At 43.3% G+C, this 21,417-nt stretch overlaps 1 protein-coding gene across 2 annotated transcripts; it reads right to left on the reverse strand.

The window, feature by feature from the left end:
• Positions 1-1,501: 1,501 nt before the first annotated feature.
• LOC139557343 (zinc finger and BTB domain-containing protein 17-like) lies at positions 1,502-21,206 on the reverse strand. Of its 2 annotated transcripts, XM_071372029.1 has the most exons (15): positions 21,037-21,206; positions 19,705-19,910; positions 9,924-10,103; positions 9,388-9,717; positions 9,212-9,301; positions 8,811-9,028; positions 7,662-7,804; positions 7,065-7,365; positions 6,170-6,257; positions 4,188-4,304; positions 3,668-3,788; positions 3,448-3,578; positions 2,528-2,800; positions 2,247-2,336; positions 1,502-2,158 (listed from the first exon to the last, which is right to left on the reverse strand). In XM_071372029.1, exons 2-15 carry the CDS (start codon positions 19,907-19,909, stop codon positions 1,725-1,727), a joined length of 2,721 nt encoding a protein of 906 aa, XP_071228130.1. In that variant the 5' UTR covers position 19,910; positions 21,037-21,206; the 3' UTR covers positions 1,502-1,724. The 2 variants fall into 2 exon arrangements, with proteins under 2 accessions (XP_071228130.1, XP_071228131.1); XM_071372030.1 differs by lacking the exon at positions 9,924-10,103.
• Positions 21,207-21,417: the final 211 nt, after the last annotated feature.

The following is a 21,417-nucleotide window of genomic DNA, read 5'->3' on the forward strand; positions in this document are numbered from 1 at the left end:
GAACAGGATGCAATGGTTCATTGGATCAGTCTAAAACTTTGCACATATACTGTTGCCATCTAGTGGCAAACATCTAAATTGCGCCTATATTCCTAAGTCATATTGGCCTTCCTCTTGCATTTCAAACATGTTTTTTTCTTTGTATTATATTTTACCAGATCTAATGTGTTATATTCTCCTACATTCATTTTGCGTTTCCACAAACTTCAAATTGTTTCCTTTCAAATGGTATTGAGAATATGCATATCTTTGCTTCAGGTCCTGAGCTACAGGCAGTTAGATTTGGGTATGTCATTTTATGCAACATTGGTGAAAAAAGGGTCAAATCCCTAAGCAACTTTGAATTGTGCACGGATGACTTGAATGCAGTATTTGTTTGCATGACCTATATTATGTACTGAATACGTAACAATATCTAGACTTCCTAGATTTACCAATTAGGCTTACATCTTTATGGCCACATGGCTTCGTCTGCTTACTTCTATTTAAAGAAACAAACAGAAAATCAAATATTAAGGAATGAATACTGAGTCTCCATAGAGGAACTGCATAGACTGAGGAGAGAGGCTGTAACTCTGGATGGAGTATATTGGATGGGGTCTGGGATGATTTGATTGGCCTGTCTGATGATTGTCTCAAAGATTATGGATAACAAAGATATCCCACCCCGCAGAGGAGGCTCCCTTGACAAGAAATTTTGTTTAAAGCGCAACTTTTCCGTGGGGCAAGGACAATAAGCAGACCAGATCACGGCCCCGCCCCAAATCCTAAAGAATTATAACTGGCGTGTCTCAGTTTCATCTTCGGTCTGTCTGTTCATAGAGTCTGAAGGGATGGTGTTAACTCACACCCATTACCTTCATGGATGTCATTGTAAATAAGAATTTGTTCTTAACTGACTTGCCTAGTTAAATAAATAAAAAATGGCTGTCTGGATTAGGTGGGTGACTGCTCGTTTTGATTTAGTTTAGTGGCCGCTGATTGACAAAGCTCAGAGCACTGAACTGACTTGGTCTGGTTGTGTCCAGTGCTTTCTCAGTGTCTTGCTGGCATTTGAAGTAAATTTTTTCAGGTTCTTTCTTGAAGTTGAGCTGGATAAATACATTAACTTAAAAACATATTGTTCATGAAAAGCTATATACTTATTTTATATGACCCAAAATACACTTTGCCAGTTATCTAGATTGGAATCCATCTTCCCCCTTGTGCCCCTAAACAATAGCCTTATTGAAGTTAAAATACCTTTTGCATGATTTAGATGGGGTAACTTCCTTCTTGGGACATTACTTTTGGGACATTTTGCATAAAAAATAAATATGGGGGGGCCAAAAACTATTGCTGTTGCATGTTGCCGACCCGTGCATTCAATGGTCCCCAGTTTGAATGTTGTACAGCAGGGGGGGTGGGCAATAATTTCCCCCGGGCTGCCACATTGAGAATTTCAGTGTGCATCGTGGGCCACATGCCTCATAAAAATAAAAAAACACACCAAATAACGAACTTATTTAACTCTAAACACATTTATTTTCAAGGTAACGGTAAAACACACAGATAGGCCTATAGCAATGCGTTTTGCTTTTTCAAATTTATATATATATATAATTTAACTTCCAAAAAACAAGCCAAACGGTTTCTTCCCAAACTTTGGACACAGATGTTCATGTCACTGATGCAGAGACTCAGAGAGACCTAGAGACGGACAGGCAGCTTCGTATGAGGTATTGTCAGACCCCAGTAAGATCTTGACTGCTTTGCATTTTATTCTTATTCTTGAGTGCCACATCACTGCATATTCCACACTCCATCTCTTCTCCTTGTCCTTCTCCTTCTGTCACAGCCTCATCTTCCCCCTCTGGCTGGGGGTCAGCTTGGGCCACCACCTCCTGAGTCACCTCATCCCCTTCCGCCTCAGCCTCTCGGGTGTGGAAGACGAGCTCCCCTCCCTGGATGACCTGCTCGGAAGTGGGTTGCCAGGTTGTGGTAACATCTTCCCCCACGGTGGTGGCAGCTGCGGTGTACTGATGGTAGAATTCAGAGTCAGCTTGGAACATGACCAGGGCCTGGGCCGTGTGGATTCGCACATGTTGGGCCAGTGAGCTGGCGTCCAGGAACTTGTCACCGCAAGAGTCGCATGCATACAGGATCTGAGTGTTGGGGTCTGGGAGGGAGAGGAGATGGACAGTGAGGATGTATGAGGAAGTTATGAATAGTAAAAGCTATTCAAAGCTGTGTGTGGCCAGTCTCACCTGCTTCCTGCACCTTCTCCACAGCCTTCGCGATCTCAGCTTTCAGAGCCTCCGTCTCATCTGCTGACACTGATGCAGCCACAGGCACCACTGGAAACAGACAGAATCCCATATAAACACATGGCAGGAGAATTTTCTTTATTATTCCCTTTGTTCTGAGTCCATTTCCTTCTTACACAGCCACCTTCCTTTCATCCCATTCCTTTTACAGTCACATCCATTGCATAGTCCCCTTCTCCCACCCGTCTGAACTACATTACCCAGCATGCGCTCCATCTGACCTGTCAGCTGGGACACAGTGCTGCCAGCGAGGGCCTCCGTCGCCAGGGTGACGATGTCCTCAGCGGTGACGGTGACTATGTTGATCTCATTTTCGTCCATCTCCGAGGCCGACCCGCCATGGAACCCGTCACCCCCGTCGTCACTGTCACCGCCGGCAACCACCAGGCGCTTCATCCCAGCCATACCCTGGTGGACGGTCTTTACGTGGGAGCGTAGATTGTCGACACGATTGAACCCGCGACCGCACTTGTCACACAGGAAGGGCTTCTCTCCTAGGGGATGGTAAAAAAAAAAGAGAACAAGGCAACAGTAAACATGTCATCCCCCAAGAATGACGCAGCATCCCCCTTAGGCCAATCACTATAATTTTATAAGTTTAGTCAAAATCCGGCCAGTGGTGTCTGATATCGCGTGACTTACGTATGTACAGATCCATAGTCCGTCTGTCCAGCAGATTTTTCACCTTGTCGACTCAGGGATTCGAACTAGCAACCTTTTGGTTACAGGCCCACCGCTCTAACCGCTAGGTTACCTGCCGCGGTTAGAGTGTGGGTAATTGTCAACTGTATCAAATTAGTGCCCAGGTTACACACTTGTGTTATTTGACCACGTTAGTCACAGGTGATATCTCAGACACCACCCGTGGGGGAGAATTACTTGAAGGGGGAATGTAGACTAATGCAGTTAATATTATACCTCAGGGGAAGGAGGTTGGAGGCACACTAAAGCTGAAGAGGAAAGAATGTGCCCAGATACCCAACAGCTTTGTTTTCTTAACTAGATAAATATACACAAGATACCTATATTCCACAAGATGGTGACATATTATAGACTTCTTTGACTATCCATTAATATCCACTACTCCCAGCGAACCTTACTTTCTCACTCACAGATAGTTGTACATTCCATGTCTTCCTACCTGTGTGAATGATGATATGCTTGGAGAGGTCCCCGACGTTGACAAACGCCTTTTTGCAGTTGTGACACTTGTGTGGCCGGATGTTATCATGGTGACGGATGTGATTGGCCAGCTGACTGGACTGGACAAACCTGGAGTTGGAGATAGGGCATCAAGACAAAAAAGGCTCTATGTTACATCAATAGGATTATAGTGTGTGTGTGTGTGTGTGTGTGTTTACCTTTTGCCACAGCGGTCGCAGACATAGGGCTTCTCTCCGGTGTGCTGGCGTACATGAGCAATGAGTGAACTGGCCTGGGTGAACCCCTTCCCACAGATCAGGCACAGACACGGCTTCTCCCCTACAGGACCCACACACAAGCATGCACACAGACACTACAATTACATGACCGTCTCCAACCTATCATGCAATGCACAGACATTCCCTGTTCTTTTTGCACATGTTTAGGCTACACATGTTTGGCTACACGTGTTTGGGCTCCCGAGTGGCGCAGCAGAATAAGGCACTGCATCTCAGTGCTAGAGGCGTCACTACAGACCCTGTATCACAACCGGCCATGATTGGGAGTCCCATAGAGCGCCGCACAATTGGCCCAGTGTTGTCCGGATTAGGGGTTGGCCATCATTGTAAATAAGAATTTGTTCTTAACTGACTTGCCTAGTTAAATAAAGGATTAATAAAAAAAAATACAAAGAAAGTGGTCAATGTGAACATATTCCTTTAAATCCAGGACTGTTACCTGTGTGTATGCGCTCGTGTCTCTGCAGTGCCCCTGGGTCAGCGAAAGCTCTCTGGCAGTGCATACAGATATAGGGCTTCTCCCCACTGTGCACGCGCAGGTGTCTCTTCAAGTTCCCTGGGAATCAAAGACTACAGTTATATATTAATGCGAAGACCAGAGACTAGTAACTGACTAGGCAAGTTAGTTAAATAAACTTCAGTTAGTGCTAAATACGGCTGCTAGAATCCTGACTAGAACCCCAAAATTTGATCATATTACTCCAGTGCTAGCCTCCCTACACTGGCTTCCTGTTAAGGCAAGGGCTGATTTCAAGGTTTTATTACTAACCTACAAAGCATTACATGGGCTTGCTCCTACCTATGTTTCCGATTTGGTCCTGCCGTACATACCTACACGTACGCTACGGTCACAAGACGCAGGCTTCCTAATTGTCCCTAGAATTTCTAAGCAAACAGCTGGAGGCAGGGCTTTCTCCTATAGATCTAAATTTTTATCGAATCGTCTGCCTACCCATGTGAGAGACACAGACTCGGTCTCAACTTTTAAGTCTTTACTGAAGACTCATCTCTTCAGTGGGTCATATGATTGAGTGTAGTCTGGCCCAGGAGTGTGAAGGTGAACGGACAGGCTCTGGAGCAACGAACCGCCCTTGCTGTCTCTGCCTGGCCGGTTCCCCTCTCTCCACTGGGATTCTCTGCCTCTAACCCTATTACAGGGGCTGAGTCACTGGCTTACTGGTGCTCTTTCATGCCGTCCCTAGGAGGGGTGCGTCACTTGAGTGGGTTGAGTCACTGACGTGATCTTCCTGTCTGGGTTGGCGCCCCCCCTTGGGTTGTGCCGTGGCGGAGATCTTTGTGGGCTATACTCGGCCTTGTCTCAGGATGGTAAGTTGGTGGTTGAAGATATCCCTCTAGTGGTGTGGGGGCTGTGCTTTGGCAAAGTGGATGGGGTTATATCCTTCCTGTTTGGCCCTGTCCGGGGGTATCATCAGATGGGGCCACAGTGTCTCCTGACCCCTCCTGTCTCAGCCTCCAGTATTTATGCTGCAGTAGTTTATGTGTCGGGGGGCTAGGGTCAGTTTGTTATATCTGGAGTACTTTTCCTGTCTTATCCGGTGTCCTGTGTGAATTTAAGTATGCTCTCTCTAATTCTCTCTTTCTTTCTCTCTCTCGGAGGACCTGAGCCCTAGGACCATGCCTCAGGACTACCTGGCATGATGACTCCTTGCTGTCCCCAGTCCACCTGGCCGTGCTGCTGCTCCAGTTTCAACTGTTCTGCCTGCGGCTATGGAACCCTGACCTGTTCACCGGACGTGCTACCTGTCCCAGACCTGCTGTTTTCAACTCTCTAGAGACCGCAGGAGCGGTAGAGATACTCTTAATGATCGGCTATGAAAAGCCAACTGACATTTACTCCTGAGGTGCTGACTTGCTGCACCCTCGACAACTACTGTGATTATTATTATTTGACCATGCTGGTCATTTATGAATATTTGAACATCTTGGCCATGTTCTGTTATAATCTCCACCCGGCACAGCCAGAAGAGGACTGGCCACCCCTCATAGCCTGGTTCCTCTCTAGGTTTCTTCCTAGGTTTTGGCCTTTCTAGGGAGTTTTTCCTAGCCACTGTGCTTCTACACCTGCATTGCTTGCTGTTTGGGGTTTTAGGCTGGGTTTCTGTACAGCACTTTGAGATATCAGCTGATGTAAGAAGGGCTATATAAATAAATTTGATTTGATTTAGTTATGTATCAACACAGCGAGAGACCAGGGCCTGTGTTCATAAAGCGTGTAAGAGTACTGATCTAGGTTCAGGTCCCCTCCCTGTCCATGTAATCTTATTAGGACCAGTGTTGCCTTTTAGATCATAATGAATAAGATTACATGGACAGTGAGTACCTGATCCTAGATCAGCACTCCTACTCTCTGAGATGCTTTATGAATGCAGGCTCGGAAGTCCATGTCTGGTCTGGTTTTACCGGAAGTGGTGAACTGTTTGCCACACTCTTTGCACTTCAGAGGGCCGTCTGTGATGTGGATCTTCAGGTGAGCCTTTAGATTCCCAGTCTGTCCAGACAGAGGAATAGCCAGGTTAGATACAGTTAGTTCAACATTTCAATGCAAGGATAGAGAGCGACTATATACAGGATTGTACAAAATAGGGCTACTTAAATCAAACACAGCGGTGTAAAGTAACTAAGTTTAAATACTTTAAAGTACTACTTAAGTACTTTTTGGGGGGTATTTATATTTTTGAAAATTTTGACTTTTACTCTACTACATTCCTAAAGACAATATGCATTTTTTACTCCCATGCATTTTCCCTGAAACCCAAAAGTACTTGTTACATTTTGACAGCAATATTGTCCAATTCACGCACCTATCAATATAACACATTGTCATCCCTACTGTCTCTGATCTGGTGGACTCACTAAACACAAATACTAAGTTTGTAAATGATGTCTGAGTGTACCCCTGTCTGTAAATTTAAAAAATAATAACATTTTCGCTGTCTAGTTTGCTTAATATAAGGAATTTAATGTATAGCATTTACTTTTACTCAAGTATGTCAATTGAGTACTTTTCCCCATCACTGTACTTAAGTACATTTAAAACTGGATACTTTGACTTAAAAAAAAAAAAAAAGACTCAAGAGTATTTTACTGGGTGACTTTCACTTTTACTTGAGTCATTTTATATTCATATATTCATCTAAAATATTCATCTATTTTTACTCAAGTATGACAATTGAGTACTTTTTCCACCACTGCTCAAACACAATGCCACACTATCTCCAAACTATTTACATGCAGGTCAAATTCTCCCTACTATCCCCAATACTGGTCAATGTAGTGGTCAAGAAGTGGTCCTAACCTGGTTGAACCGCTTATCGCAGTGTGGACAGCTGTGGCCCTTGTCTGCGTCGTGGGTCTCCAGGTGGCGCATCTTAGCGGTGGGGTCGGAGAAGGCCCGGTCGCAATAGTTGCAGTGATACGGCTTCTCGCCGCTGTGCACCAGAATGTGGCGCTTCAGGTTGCCAGACGTGGTGAAGAGCTTGCCACAGTCCTTGCAGCTGTATCGGGCCTTGCCTGTGTGCCTTTTCCGGTGCAGGTTGAGCAGGCTGATCTGCCGGTAGCTCTTCCCACACGAGGAGCAGCAGTAGGGTTTCAGGGGGCTACACAGAGAGAGAGAAACATAAGATATTTAAGTAAGATATAGCTACTTACTTTGGTGCTGAGGTTCGAGGGGATGTTGATGCTATGAAACTGTGATTACTATGACTGTCTTGATTTTTAATTCACTATCAATTTGATCATCGTTATTATCAATTAGTAACTATTTTACAAGAGGACGTGTTGCACAAATGCGTATCGTCTCTGTCATACAAAGGGTTGTTATTGAACACTAAGGGATTTGTTTGGCATTGGGCCAAAGAGACACAGAAAGACCGGTGATGAGGTTGATACTAACCTGTGTGTTTTCTCGTGAGCCTTGCAGGCAGCCGGATCTGAGAAGGCCTTGTGGCAGTCACGGCAGCTGAAAGGTTTCTCTCCTGTGTGAATGCGGATGTGTCTTTTGAAGTTACCCGTGTGGGTGAACTTCTTTCCACAGTCCTAGAAAATACATGGCAATTTAGTGAGTTAGATATGCTCAACCCCAAATTACATGAATGTGAATGCAATATTCTCTAGTAGACAATTTTGAATGTATACTGAACAAAAATATAAATGCAACATGCAACAATTTCAAAGATTTTACTGAGTTACAGTTCATATAAGGAAATATGTCAATTGAAATACATTAATTAAGCCCTAATCTATGCTTATTTAAGAGAAATTAACATTCCATTTTCTGGTAACAGCTCTGGTGGACATTCCTGCAGTCAACATGCCAATTCCATGCTCCCTCAAAACATTTGTGGCATTGTGTTGTGTGACAAAACTACACATTTTAGAGTGGCTGTTTATTGTCCACAGCACAAGGTGCACTTGTGTAATGATCATGCTGTTTAATCAGCTTCTTGATATGTCACACCTGTCAAGTGGATGGATTATCTTGGCAAAGGAGAAATGCTCACTAACATGGATGTAAACAAATTTGAGCACAAAATTTGAGAGAAATAAAGATGTTGTGCTTATGGAAAATGTCTGGGATCTTTTATTTCTGCACATGAAACATGGGACCAACACTTTCATGTTGCGTTTATATTTTTGTTCAGTGTATATTATTTTTTACTAGGTGTTTTCCAATGACTGACTATTCCCTCTAATCAGGGTTGATTGTAAAATGCTTGGTTCACAAGGAGACATTGTATCATCGTACCCCCTGACAAAGGCCATGCAACCGAAACAAGTCAGTTAAAAATAAATCTTGGTTCCATTCCAAAATTAATTTTCATTAATTATATGAAGAGTGCCTTGGTCCTTTCTTTTTGAAGACAATTGTGTCTATATGATGGTTTATTTGAAAGGAAAAGATACATACACAGTTCAAAACAATAAGTCCTCCTCTAATAGGGAATGGGTCATCCAAAAACATTCAATCGTTTACATTTCTAATCTCAGTGTGCAAAGTAACCACACACTCAAACTAGCACAAGCAAACACACACGGTCCTCACCTCACACTTGTGCATCACAGAGCCGTAGGACCGTGACTCGTTGCGGTCGGTGACGGCACCCGACTGTAGCTGCTTCCTCTCCTCTCCGCTCTCCGTCCCCTGGCCATCTTCTCCCTCATCCTCCTCGTCTTCTTCATCCTCCTCCATCTCACCCTCTTCAACCTTTTTTTCTTCATTTACCGTCTTTGATGCGCTGTTCCCCTCATCGGAGTCATTATCTATGAAGAGGAATTGTATAACCATCAGACACTGTGGCCCACTGCAGTCAAATATTTTGAAAATGTAGCCGTCCATCTTTCCTTCCTCGAAGTAGTCACTGATCCAACATGATTGGATAGGGGAAAGCATGGCAGATTAGTGATTGCTCCTAGGAAGGAAGGTCAGTCAAGCTGTTTGTTTACCCTGAGAGTGGTTGCGACGAGGAGCTCTCCTTGTCCTTCTTCTCCTGGTACTCATGTAAGATATACCGGCTGCAGACTTGAATGGAAACTCTGTAAGAACAAAATACATCTTTATCCACACAGCAATATTAAACATACAGATCACCAATGAAAAGTATGAAGACTAATTCACTGACTGGGAGTGTAGTCCACATCTGAGTGGTCATCTTGACACTCAGGCACATCTTTAGTAGGGCTCTCCACCTCCATCTCCTCTCTCTCTGCTGCGGCTTTTCTTGGTGCGGCGTAGTTGGAGGTTTTGGAGGGTCTTCCTCTTCCCGGGGTCTGTGGGGTGGGTTTGTCGGGGGTCTTACTGTTGATCTGTCCATCGTCTGGGGTGGTCTCGTTCGGGTCCTCCTGAATGCCCTTTGACCCTCCGTCATCTGCTGTTTTTAGCATCTCCTCGTCATGTGACCTTGTCTCTGATGGCTCCTTCTCTATGTTCTGCTCTCCTTCCTCAATCTTGTCTTTATGGTTTGGAAGAGATTATGGGAGAGAGCAATATAAACCACAAAATGTAAATTTCCTGAAGAAAATCAGTGTGCTTGCTTCAGCTGTGCAAAGCTATGACGGATAACATTAGTGGCCTTGTTAAAGAAAGCATACTAATTATTGATGGATATTTCTGTGTACTGATAACCAATGTTTGTGTACTGATCTGTACTGTACTCACTGTCATTTAAGTCTTGTATTGACTGGAATGTTGTGGAGACTGACAGAGACTGGTAAGCAGAGCAGGCATTGACTATCTCCTGCATCTGAAGGAACGTGGCCACTGCCACCACATCTTCCAAATTCTGAGAACTCAGACTCAGCTTGGCCGTGTACATGAACTCAAGGACTTGGCCCAGACCTGCAGAATACACACAGGGATGGATCCATGAGCCCTGCTGTGACTGTGGCAGATTTTGTTTTATTTATTTAACTAGGCAAGTCAGTTAAGAACAAATTCTTATTTACAATGACGACCTACACCGGCCAAACCCGGACGATGCTGGGCCAATTGTGCGCCGCCCTATGGGACTCCCAATCACAGCCGGTTGTGATACAGCCTGGATTCGAACCAGGGTGTCTGTAGTGACACCTCAAGCACTGAGATGCAGTGGCTTAGACCGCTGTGCCACTCGGGAGCTCAAGCATGATGTTCAACATGGTCTTGGATATAAAGGTAAAGCAAATAGAGTTCAGATGAATTTGATATCACTTTACTTCATCTAATAGCAAAACCAAATGACCTGGATTGCAGTTAGATTACATTAAAAGTACATGGTGCAAATTATCAATGCAGTTTAAGATCCTGCACAGATTATAACAGTAATTGTGAAGATCTCCACAGATCTGCGATGACCTATGCATGCTATCTTGAACACTATAAATCAAATCAAACTTTAAATCAAGTTTGATTTAATTTAGCCCTATTTATTTACTTTGATTTTTGGTTGAGATGGAGACATGATATCCAACATATCAATTATTATTTTGTAGATAAACTGGAACTAAGCAAGACCAGGGTTGGGTAGGTTACTTTCTAAATGTAATCCGTTACAGTTACTAGTTACCTGTCCAAAACTGTAATCAGTAATGTAACTTTTGGATTACCCAACCTCAGTAATGTAATCTGATTACATTCAGTTACTTTTAGATTACTTTCCCCTTAAGAGGCATTAGAAGAAGACAAAAATTAATGTTACCAATTGAACGACATCTATTGCAGGATAAATCAATGTTAAAGTTTACATAGCTGGCCATATATGGATGTACATTTTTACTTTATGGGTTGGTTATGTAGGCTTCTTCTAAGCCAACGCGTTCTACTACATATAATAATACCATTAAAGTATATCTTTACATTAAAAACCAAAGTCTATCAGAATTCCAGTCATTCCAATAAATGTTATACCCTTTGATCTTCAAGAATAGGACGTGGAAATATGGAAGTATAAATTAGCCATATTGTTTCACCTGAGCATAATCCCAAAACTAAGGATTTATTATCCAGCCCTACTCTGTTGTTTATGATTTTGTTGTCATGGAGGACTGATTGGGCTCATTGATTGGAGTTCAAAATTAAATGCTGCGCTCATGGAATGGCACTACTGAAAAGTTCCATTTACATGTGAAAAATGAATGCCATATGCTGCATTTGCTATAGGCCTATTGTTTACCTTTTAGTTGGTGACACTTTGATATCTTGATAATATGCAGCTGTTTAAAGGGCAAATCCATAGATGAAACAATAATAAAACGGTTGCCCCACCTCTGTTTTGGTAAAAAGCTGAGGGATGGGCCTGGAGAAATGTAACTCCTCTCAGATTAATAGACAGTGCTATGGATGCAAGGACCGACCATCCATGATATCAAAATGATTGTTGTAACTGTGTTGAGGCTATACAGTGTTTGTTTACATTTACAATGTTAATAAACATTGCCAAAAAACAAGCTTATATTTTGGGGTATCATGGAGTGTGCCAGTTGAACTAAAGCTCACGAGGCATTTAGAATTTATATTCTTCAAGAATCAATGTATATATATATATATCATTTATAAGTCCAAAAATATATGTATCAACTACAGATTGCCCCTTTAATCTATAAAAAGTGTGCGAGTTTGAACATGTGTCCATTAGGGCTATCGATTCAAATGTTTTATCAGCATGAATTAGATTGAGTACTAAAAGCCCCACTTTTATTCCATAGGCTGGGATCCGCACTGTGCAGCTATTGCAAGAGCACATTTTTCACTGGCTGTCCACTGGTTTAAAAAACAATGATTTATAGGCAGCTTAAACTTCTTGAATTCAAAACTTTCCAGAAAACTTTCCAGAAATTTTCCATGGGAAGTTAAGCATGGGAATTTGGGGAATTTTGCTTAAATTCATCAAAAAAGTTAGCTTATAACAGTGAACCGTTTTTGTGGGATACACATATGGCAATTGCAATTCTTGTGGCATATTTTGGATAAACTATCCCCAATTCAATGGAATTGCATGCACAGTGCATTCTTCATCACATGTGCAGTGCACTCTTCCATCACATGTACAGCTGATTCTCAAGATCTTGCACACTAATGAGATGCTATTGAGCCCACACTACTACACTGTCTGAGCCAAGGACTACATGCATTCTGGTAAGTTTTGATTACAATACTGGGTGAGGTGAATATATTTTATATGACATACATTCTTTTTTGTTAACTAGTAAATAGTAGCCTACAGCAAAGTGTGTTTAAATCATTTCTAACTTGTTTACACTTTCTGCAAGTTAGTTTTTGCTACCATGTGGGTTTTAGCTTGCTTGAGCCTGCTAACTGAGGAGTGTTAATTCACCTCTTTCCATACATGTTTCATTTGAAAGCATTTATCCTACAAAGGAGTTGTTTAATCTAACTGCTTAACTATCTATCTGTACATGGAATTGTATTTGGGGTTTTTTAACACATTTTTTTCTAATCTTTACAGGAAAATGCCACGGTGTGTGGATACATTTCACTGCAGCTAATGTAAATCAAATCAAATTTTATTAGTCACATACACATGGTTAGCAGATGTTAATGCGAGTGTAGCGAAATGCTTGTGCTTCTAGTTCCGACAATGCAGTAATAACCAACAGTAATCTAACCTAACAATTCCACACTACTACCTTACACACACACACAAGTGTAAGGGATAAAGAATATGTACATAAAGATATATGGATGAGTGGTGGTACAGAACGGCATGGCAGATGCAGTAGATGGTATAGAGTACGGTATATACATATGAGATGAGTACTGTAGGGTATGTAAACATAAAGTGGCATAGTTTAAAGTGGCTAGTGGTACATGTATTGCATAAAGATGGCAAGATGCAGTAGATGATATAGAGTACAGTATATATACATATGAGATGGGTAATGTAGGGTATGTAAACATTGTATTAAGTGGCATTGCTTAAAGTGGCTAGTGGTACATTTTTACATAATTTCCATCAATTCCCATTTTTAAAGTGGCTGGAGTTGAGTCAGTATGTTGGCAGCGGCCGCTAAATGTTAGTGGTGGCTGTTTAACAGTCTGATGGCCTTGAGATAGAAGCTGTTTTTCAGTCTCTCGGTCCCTGCTTTGATGCACCTGTACTGACCTCGCCTTCTGGATGATAGCGGGGTGAACAGGCAGTGGCTTGGGTGGTTGTTGTCCTTGATGATCTTTATGGCCTTCCTGTGACATCGGGTGGTGTAGGTGTCCTGGAGGGCAGGTAGTTTGCCCCTGGTGATGCGTTCTGCAGACCTCACTACCCTCTGGAGAGCCTTACGGTTGTGGGCGGAGCAGTTGCCGTACCAGGCGGTGATACAGCCCGACAGGATGCTCTCGATTGTGCATCTGTAGAAGTTTGTGAGTGCTTTTGGTGACAAGCCGAATTTCTTCAGCCTCCTGAGGTTGAAGAGGCGCTGCTGCGCCTTCTTCACAACGCTGTCTGTGTGGGTGGACCAGTTCAGTTTGGCCGTGATGTGTACACCGAGGAACTTAAAACTTTCCACCTTCTCCACTACTGACCCGTCGATGTGGATAGGGGGGTGCTCCCTCTGCTGTTTCCTGAAGTCCACAATCATCTCCTTTGTTTTGTTGACGTTGAGTATGAGGTTATTTTCCTGACACCACACTCCGAGGGCCCTCACCTCCTCCCTGTAGGCCGTCTCGTCGTTGTTGGTGATCAAGCCTACCACTGTAGTGTCATCCGCAAACTTGATGATTGAGTTGGAGGCGTGCATGGCCACGCAGTCGTGGGTGAACAGGGAGTACAGGAGAGGGCTCAGAACGCACCCTTGTGGGGCCCCAGTGTTGAGGATCAGCGGGGTGGAGATGTTGTTACCTACCCTCACCACCTGGGGGCGGCCCGTCAGGAAGTCCAGGACCCAGTTGCACAGGGCGGGGTCGAGACCCAGGGTCTCGAGCTTGATGACGAGTTTGGAGGGTACTATGGTGTTAAATGCTGAGCTGTAATCGATGAACAGCATTCTCACATGGGTATTCCTCTTGTCCAGATGGGTTAGGGCAGTGTGCAGTGTGGTTGCGATTGCGTCGTCTGTGGACCTATTGGGTCGGTAAGCAAATTGGAGTGGGTCTAGGGTGTCCGGTAGGGTGGAGGTGATATGGTCCTTGACTAGTCTCTCAAAGCACTTCATGATGACGGAAGTGAGTGCTACGGGGCGGTAGTCGTTTAGCTCAGTTACCTTAGCTTTCTTGGGAACAGGAACAATGGTGGCCCTCTTGAAGCATGTGGGAACAGCAGACTGGGATAAGGATTGATTGAATATGTCCGTAAACACACCAGCCAGCTGGTCTGCGCATGCTCTGAGGACGCGGCTGGGAATGCCGTCTGGGCCTGCAGCCTTGCGAGGGTTAACACGTTTAAATGTTTTACTCACCTCGGCTGCAGTGAAGGAGAGCCCGCAGGTTTTGGTAGGGGGCCGTGTCAGTGGCACTGTATTGTCCTCAAAGCGGGCAAAAAAGTTGTTTAGCCTGTCTGGGAGCAAGACATCCTGGTCCTCGACGGGGCTGGTTTTCTTTTTGTAATCCGTGATTGACTGTAGACCCTGCCACATACCTCTTGTGTCTGAGCTGTTGAATTTCGACTCGATTTTGTCTCTGTACTGAGACTTGGCCTGTTTGATTGCCTTGCGGAGAGAATAGCTACACTGTTTGTATTCGGTCATGCTTCCGGTCACCTTGCCCTGGTTAAAAGCAGTGGTTCGCGCTTTCAGTTTCACGCGAATGCTGCCGTCAATCCACGGTTTCTGGTTTGGGAATGTTTTTATCGTTGCTGTGGGTACGACATCGTCAATGCACTTCCTAATGAACTCGCTCACCGAATCAGCATATTCGTCAATATTGTTGTTGGACGCGATGCGGAACATATTCCAATCTGCGTGATCGAAGCAGTCTTGAAGCGTGGATTCAGATTGGTCGGACCAGCGTTGAACAGACCTGAGCGCGGGAGCTTGTTGTTTGAGTTTTTGTTTGTAGGCTGGAATCAACAAAATGGAGTCGTGGTCAGCTTTTCCGAAAGGGGGGCGGGGGAGGGCCTTATAAGCGTCGCGGAAATTAGTGTAACAATGGTCTAGTGTTTTTCCAGCCCTGGTAGCACAATCGATATGCTGATAGAATTTAGGGAGTTTTGTTTTTAGATTAGCCTTGTTAAAATCCCCAGCTACGATGAATGCAGCCTCAGGGTGTGTGGTTTCCAGTTTACAAAGAGTCAGATAAAGTTCGTTCAGGGCCATCGATGTGTCTGCTTAGGGGGGAAATGTATACGGCTGTGATTATGATTGACGAGAATTCCCTTGGTAGATAATGCGGTCGACATTTGATTGTGAGGAGTTCTAGATCAGGTGAACAGAACGACTTGAGTTCTTGTGTGTTGTTATGATGATCACACCACTTCTCGTTAATCATAAGGCATACCCCCCCGCCCCTCTTCTTACCGGAAAGATGTTTGTTTCTGTCGGCGCGATGCATGGAGAAACCAGCTGGCTGCACCGACTCCGTTAGCGTCCCTTGAGTTAGCCATGTTTCCGTGAAGCAGAGCACGTTGCAATCCCTGATGTCTCTCTGGAATGCTACCCGTGCTCGGATTTCATCAACCTTATTGTCAAGAGACTGGACATTGGCGAGTAGTATGCTAGGGAGTGGAGCGCGATGTGCCCGTCTCCGAAGCCTGACCACGAGACCGCCACGTTTTCCCCTTTTTCGGCGTCGCACAGGGTCGCCGGCTGGGATCAGATCCATTGTATTGTGTGGAAGGCAAGACACTGGATCCGTTTCGGGAAAGTCATATTCCTGGTAGGAACGATGATGAGTTGACGTTAATCGTATATTCAGTAGTTCCTCCCGACTGTATGTAATGAAACCTAAGATTACCCGGGGTACCGATGTAAGAAATAACACGTAAAAAAACAAAATACTGCATATTTTCCAAGGAACGCGAAGCGAGGCAGCCATCTCTTTCCGGCGCCGGAAGTTCTTCCGGCGCCGGAAGAAAGAAAAGCTGTGTACATTTGCAAATACTGTGCCAAATCATATGTGAAGAATGCACCAAAGTTTCAGAATCATCTGGCCAAGTGCATAAAGTTCCCTTAGCGCTCACAATAAGCAACCTCTGACAAAAGTCCCTCTACTTCTATTCGAGGTGAAAATGATGAATCAGACACCTTATCGATAGCAACAGCTCATGGTCCTCCTGGAATCAGAAGGTTTTTTTGACTCAATGGAGGAACGTAGTCAGAGAAATGCTGATGAATGTCTTGCTCGAGCTGTATATGCAACTGGCTCACCTCTGATGCTCAAAGGCAATGTGTATTGGAAGAGATTTCTGAATGTTCTTACACCCCTGCAACCAGACATGCTTTATCTACTAATTTGCTGGATGCAGAGTTCAACAGAGTTCAAGTGAAGGTGAAGCAAATCATAGAGAAAGCAGACTGTATTGCAATCATTTCTGATGGGTGGTTGAATGTTCGTGGGCAAGGAATAATTAACTACATCATCTCCACCCCTCAACCAGTATTCTACAAGAGCACAGACACAAGGGACAACAGACACACCGGTCTCTACATTGCAGATGAGCTGAAGGCAGTCATCAATGACCTTGGACCACAGAAGGTATTTGCACTGGTGACAGACAATGCTGCGAACATGAAGGCTGCTTGGTCTAAAGTGGAGGAGTCCTACCCTCACATCACACCCATTGGCTGTGCTGCTCATGCATTGAATCTGCTCCTTAAGGACATCATGGCAGTGAAAAGAATGGATACACTCTACAAGAGAGCCAAGGAAATGGTTAGGTATGTGAAGGGTCATCAAGTTATAGCAGCAATCTACCTCACCAAGCAAAGTGAGAAGAATAAGAGCACCACATTGAAGCTGCCCAGAAACAGCCGTTGGGGTGGTGTTGGCATCATATTTGACAGTCTCCTGGAGGGGAAGGAGTCTCTCCAAGAAATGACCATATCACAGTCTGCCGATATGGACAGCCCCATCAAGAGGATCCTCCTGGATGATGTATTTTGGGAGAGAGTGGTAAGCAGCCTGAAACCTATAGCAGTAGCCATTGCACGGATTGAGAGAGACAATGCCATCCTGTCTAATGTTCAGACTCTGCTTGCAGATGTAAGAGAAGAAATCCGTACTGCCCTGCCCATTTCACTGAGAAAACTGCAGTTCTGAAATACATCAAAAAGCGTGAAGACTTCTGCCTGAAGCCCATACACGCCGCAGCGTACATATTGGGACCCCAAGTATGCTGGCAAGAGCATCCTGTCTGGTGCAGAGATCAACAAGGCCTATGGTATCATCACTACCGTGTCTCGCCACCTTGGCCTGGATGAGGGCTTCTTGGCAGTCTTGCGAAGTACACTTTCAAGCAAGTGCTTTGGGATGGAGATGCAATTATGGCAGTCGTGCCAACATATCTCATCAGCCACCTGGTGGATGGGAACTTGTGGATCTGAGGCTCTTTCCCCTATTGCCTCCATCATCCTCCAAATCCCACCAACATCAGCCGCCTCAGAGCGCAACTGGTCCTTGTTTGGGAACACACACACCAAAGCACGCAACAGGCTGACCAATAGAAGGGCTGAAAAATTGGTGGCCATCCGGGCAAATTTGAGGCTTTTTGAGCCTGACAACGAGCCATCCTCAACAAGGTTGGAAATTGACAGTGAAGATGAGGCCTCAGAGTCTGATGTTCAAGAGGTGGACATTGAGAAGGTCCAGGGAGAAGACATGGAAGCCTGAGAGGAAGACAACCAAAGCTTTAGTCTTTAGATTATCATTTTACAGATGTATGTTGAAAACGTTTTTGGGAGATGCGATGAATCATTGGGGATCATTCAATATTCCCTTTCTTTTGTTGTTCAGTGAAATCATCCCATGTGAAGAGTCAACTAATTTAATTAAATTCATAACTATTTTTTTTTTTAATGATATTGGAAGGATTTAATGATTTGCAATTATGTCTACTTATGATAAGGTAAAAGGTTTATGTTTCTGTCTCCATATGATATGGTAAATATATCCAATGTAAAAAACATTCACATTTAAATTAATATTAATTTGCATATATTTCTGTTAATTCCCATATATTCCCACGGAAAGTTTCCACCTCTGAATATTCCCCAAAATGTGCAACCCTAGTTTAAATACACATTTAGATTTGTGAACAGCCATCCACACAACAACCAATCCTCAAAGTAATTTAGAAAGGTTGTTGACCTAATCAGATAAGAGGAAATTGCCTAGGATCAGCGAGCAGGGTCAGGCCCAGAACAGAAGATGGACAGGGTGTGATTCTGACATCTGGCTAAACAAAGAGTGGACCATGGACATTACACAGGGGAACCAGAGGGAAACTCATTGGGGTCAGAACATGTATAGCTGGGGAGGTGACGCCTACAAGGGAAGAGTATAAAATGTGTTGTGAGTTTTCTAAATGTATGCACTCAGCTGACTGTATCCGTGCTATTAAACACTTGAAACTTCTCTTAAGCTTTTGGTCTCAATTCCTTATTGCAAAGTGGTTGCAATAGCATTTTTCTTTTTAACATATGTAATGGATTACATGTAATCCGTTACTCCCCAACCCTGAGCAAGACTAAGTCAGTGGTACAGATGAAACTGTCTCCTTCAAATGATCTCCTTCAAATGTTGATATTTGGTTGCGTTCACAACCAAACACAATTCAATATCACTAAATATCATTACATTTGAAATCAACCCGTCCTATTTTATTGTCTATTTTTAGCTGAATTATGGGTTCAATTGCTGTTGATGACTTAGCAAATGTTATATACTGTAGGCCTAAATAGCATCATTGATGACTGATAATGTATGATCACATTTAATTTGCTCTGTTAAATCTACCCGTTGGAATGACTTCAATAGCAAAAGCGTCGTTTTTAAGTGGAGATCTCTCAACAATCATTCTCACAACAGCACATTGGTAATAGTCATTGACAAATAATTAATATAGCTATGCTGGGCTTGGTTAAAACATCGGATGGGAGACCAAAGGACAGCTGTAGATAGATCTATTCTCCAGTAGGAGGTGCTGACCAGCCTATGGTATTTTTTTCTTATATTGGGGTGGCAGGTAGCCTAGTGGTTAGAGCGTTGGGCCAGTAACCGAAAGGTTGCTAGATCAAATCCCTGAGCTGACAAGGTATAAATCTGTCATTCTGCCCCTGAACAAGGCAGTTAACCGCTGTCCTGTAAATAAGAATATGTTCTTATCTGACTTGCCTAGTTAAATAAAAAAAATCTAATGTTGATAATATGACATTGTTTTAAAAGTACAAATAAAATATTTGATCCAAGATTTGTCTGTGTTGAAATTAAGTCACCATGATGACATAATCCTGTGGCTGAAATTTCACCCTCAAATGTTTACGTTGATACAACATCGATTGTACCCAGTCGGATGTACCTGCTGCATTGCTGATGTCCAGGTGCACCACATCCTTCTGGTCCAGGAAGAGGGTGTGGAAGTAGGCGCTGCAGGCAGCGAGCACGGCCTTGTGGGCCTTGAAGTCCACTCCATCCACCACGAAGGTACAGTCACACAGCAGGCCCAGCTGGCGCTGGTGGTTGAGCTGTTCCAAAACCTTGCCACTGTGCCAGGGAAAGTCCATCCTGGTGAGAGTGGGCAGTGGTGGAAAAAGTACCCAATTGTCATACTTGAGTAAAAGTAAAGATGCTTTATTCGAAAATGACTCAAGTAAAAGTGAAAGTCACCCAGTAAAAGACTACTTGAGTAAAAGTATTTGGTTTTAAATATACTGTCAAATATAGTATCAGAAGTTAATAATGTCACATTTCTTATATAAAGCAAACCAGACAGCATAATTTTCTTGCTTTTTTGCATATACGGATAGACAGGGACATGCTCCAACCCTCAGACATCATTAACAAACAAAGCATGTGTTTAGTGAGTCCACTAGATCAGAGGCAGTAGGGATGACCATGGATGCTAAGCATTCAAAATGTAACAAGTACTTTTGGCTGTCAGAGAAAATATATGGAGTAAAAAGTACATATTTTTGTTTCGGAATGTATTGAAGTAAAAGTTGTCAAAAATATGAATAGTAAAGTACAGATAACCCAAAAAGACTTAAGTAGTACCTTCAAATATTTTTACTGAAGTGCTTTACACCACTGAGTAAATATGGGTTGTGTTGGATTTAGTCAATCAGATGAGGTAACACATTACCACTGTTAAACTTATCTAAATGTTTGGAAATGTAAAAAGCCATGACTGGAGGGGATTCTCACTTAAAATGTGACTAATATGATGATACAGTATAATCACCTACAGCTAGTTGTATTCCTGGCTGATTTATGACATGCAATTTAATAATTTGACATAGCCTGACAACCAAATCATCGGGGCTCACAATATATGGGGTTGTTTTATAGATAAAGATTTGAAATATTGAATTTATAGCAATGAAAAATTATATTTATCAAAATAGTTGGCCTATACCACCTATATGGCCTCCCGATTATTAATATCAGAGTCCTAGTTTAATAATCGACGATACATAATGTTTGTCGTTTTCAAGGAACGTCTTGCATTTTTGTTGAGTTGACGATGCAGCGGATTGATTACGAATCCTATATCCTTGCACATTCGCTATCCGGGATTAATTTAGCCTGCCTAGACATACATGTTTTGGGGCCTTTCGTTCTGCCCGTCCTTAGAGCCTCTTTGTGTGCTTTAAGCATACACCATCTTTCAAAAGAAGTACATTCAAAATACCTCTTGATGATCGCTGAATTCCCCGCTCCAAACGCTTGTTATGGTGTTGTTTTGTACTATTTAAACACAATCCGTTGAATTCCTTCAATCGAGTTTTTCGGTGATCGATCTAGCCCCACAGACTCGATTCACCGCCATCTTCCACTCTCTGATCGATTGATAGTGGCCGGGTGGATAGTTTACATATTGCGCACGCGCAGTTTTATTCCTGCGTATGGAATGGTGTTTAAAATGACCACGCGATGGCGCGCTATGCCTGGTCGTACTCAGGATGTTTCTCCAATGTTGTTCAAATCAAATTTGATTTGTCACATGCGTCGAATACAACAGGTGTAGGTAGACCTTAAAGTGAAATACTTACTTACAAGCCCTTAACCAACA

Source organism: Salvelinus alpinus, chromosome 28 (genome assembly GCF_045679555.1).
Source record: "Salvelinus alpinus chromosome 28, SLU_Salpinus.1, whole genome shotgun sequence".
In the NCBI taxonomy this organism is placed as follows: domain Eukaryota; kingdom Metazoa; phylum Chordata; class Actinopteri; order Salmoniformes; family Salmonidae; genus Salvelinus; species Salvelinus alpinus.

Excerpts from the sequence above, each read along its gene's own strand:
- LOC139557343 (XM_071372029.1), bottom strand. The coding sequence starts at position 19,909 with ATGGACTTTCCCTGGCACAGTGGCAAGGTTTTGGAACAGCTCAACCAC. Across the intron at positions 7,805-8,810 it reads CTGTGATGCACAAGTGTGAG|GACTGTGGAAAGAAGTTCAC; the intron begins GTGAGGACCGTG and ends TGTATTTTCTAG. Across the intron at positions 2,801-3,447 it reads GCATATCATCATTCACACAG|GAGAGAAGCCCTTCCTGTGT; the intron begins GTAGGAAGACAT and ends ACCATCCCCTAG.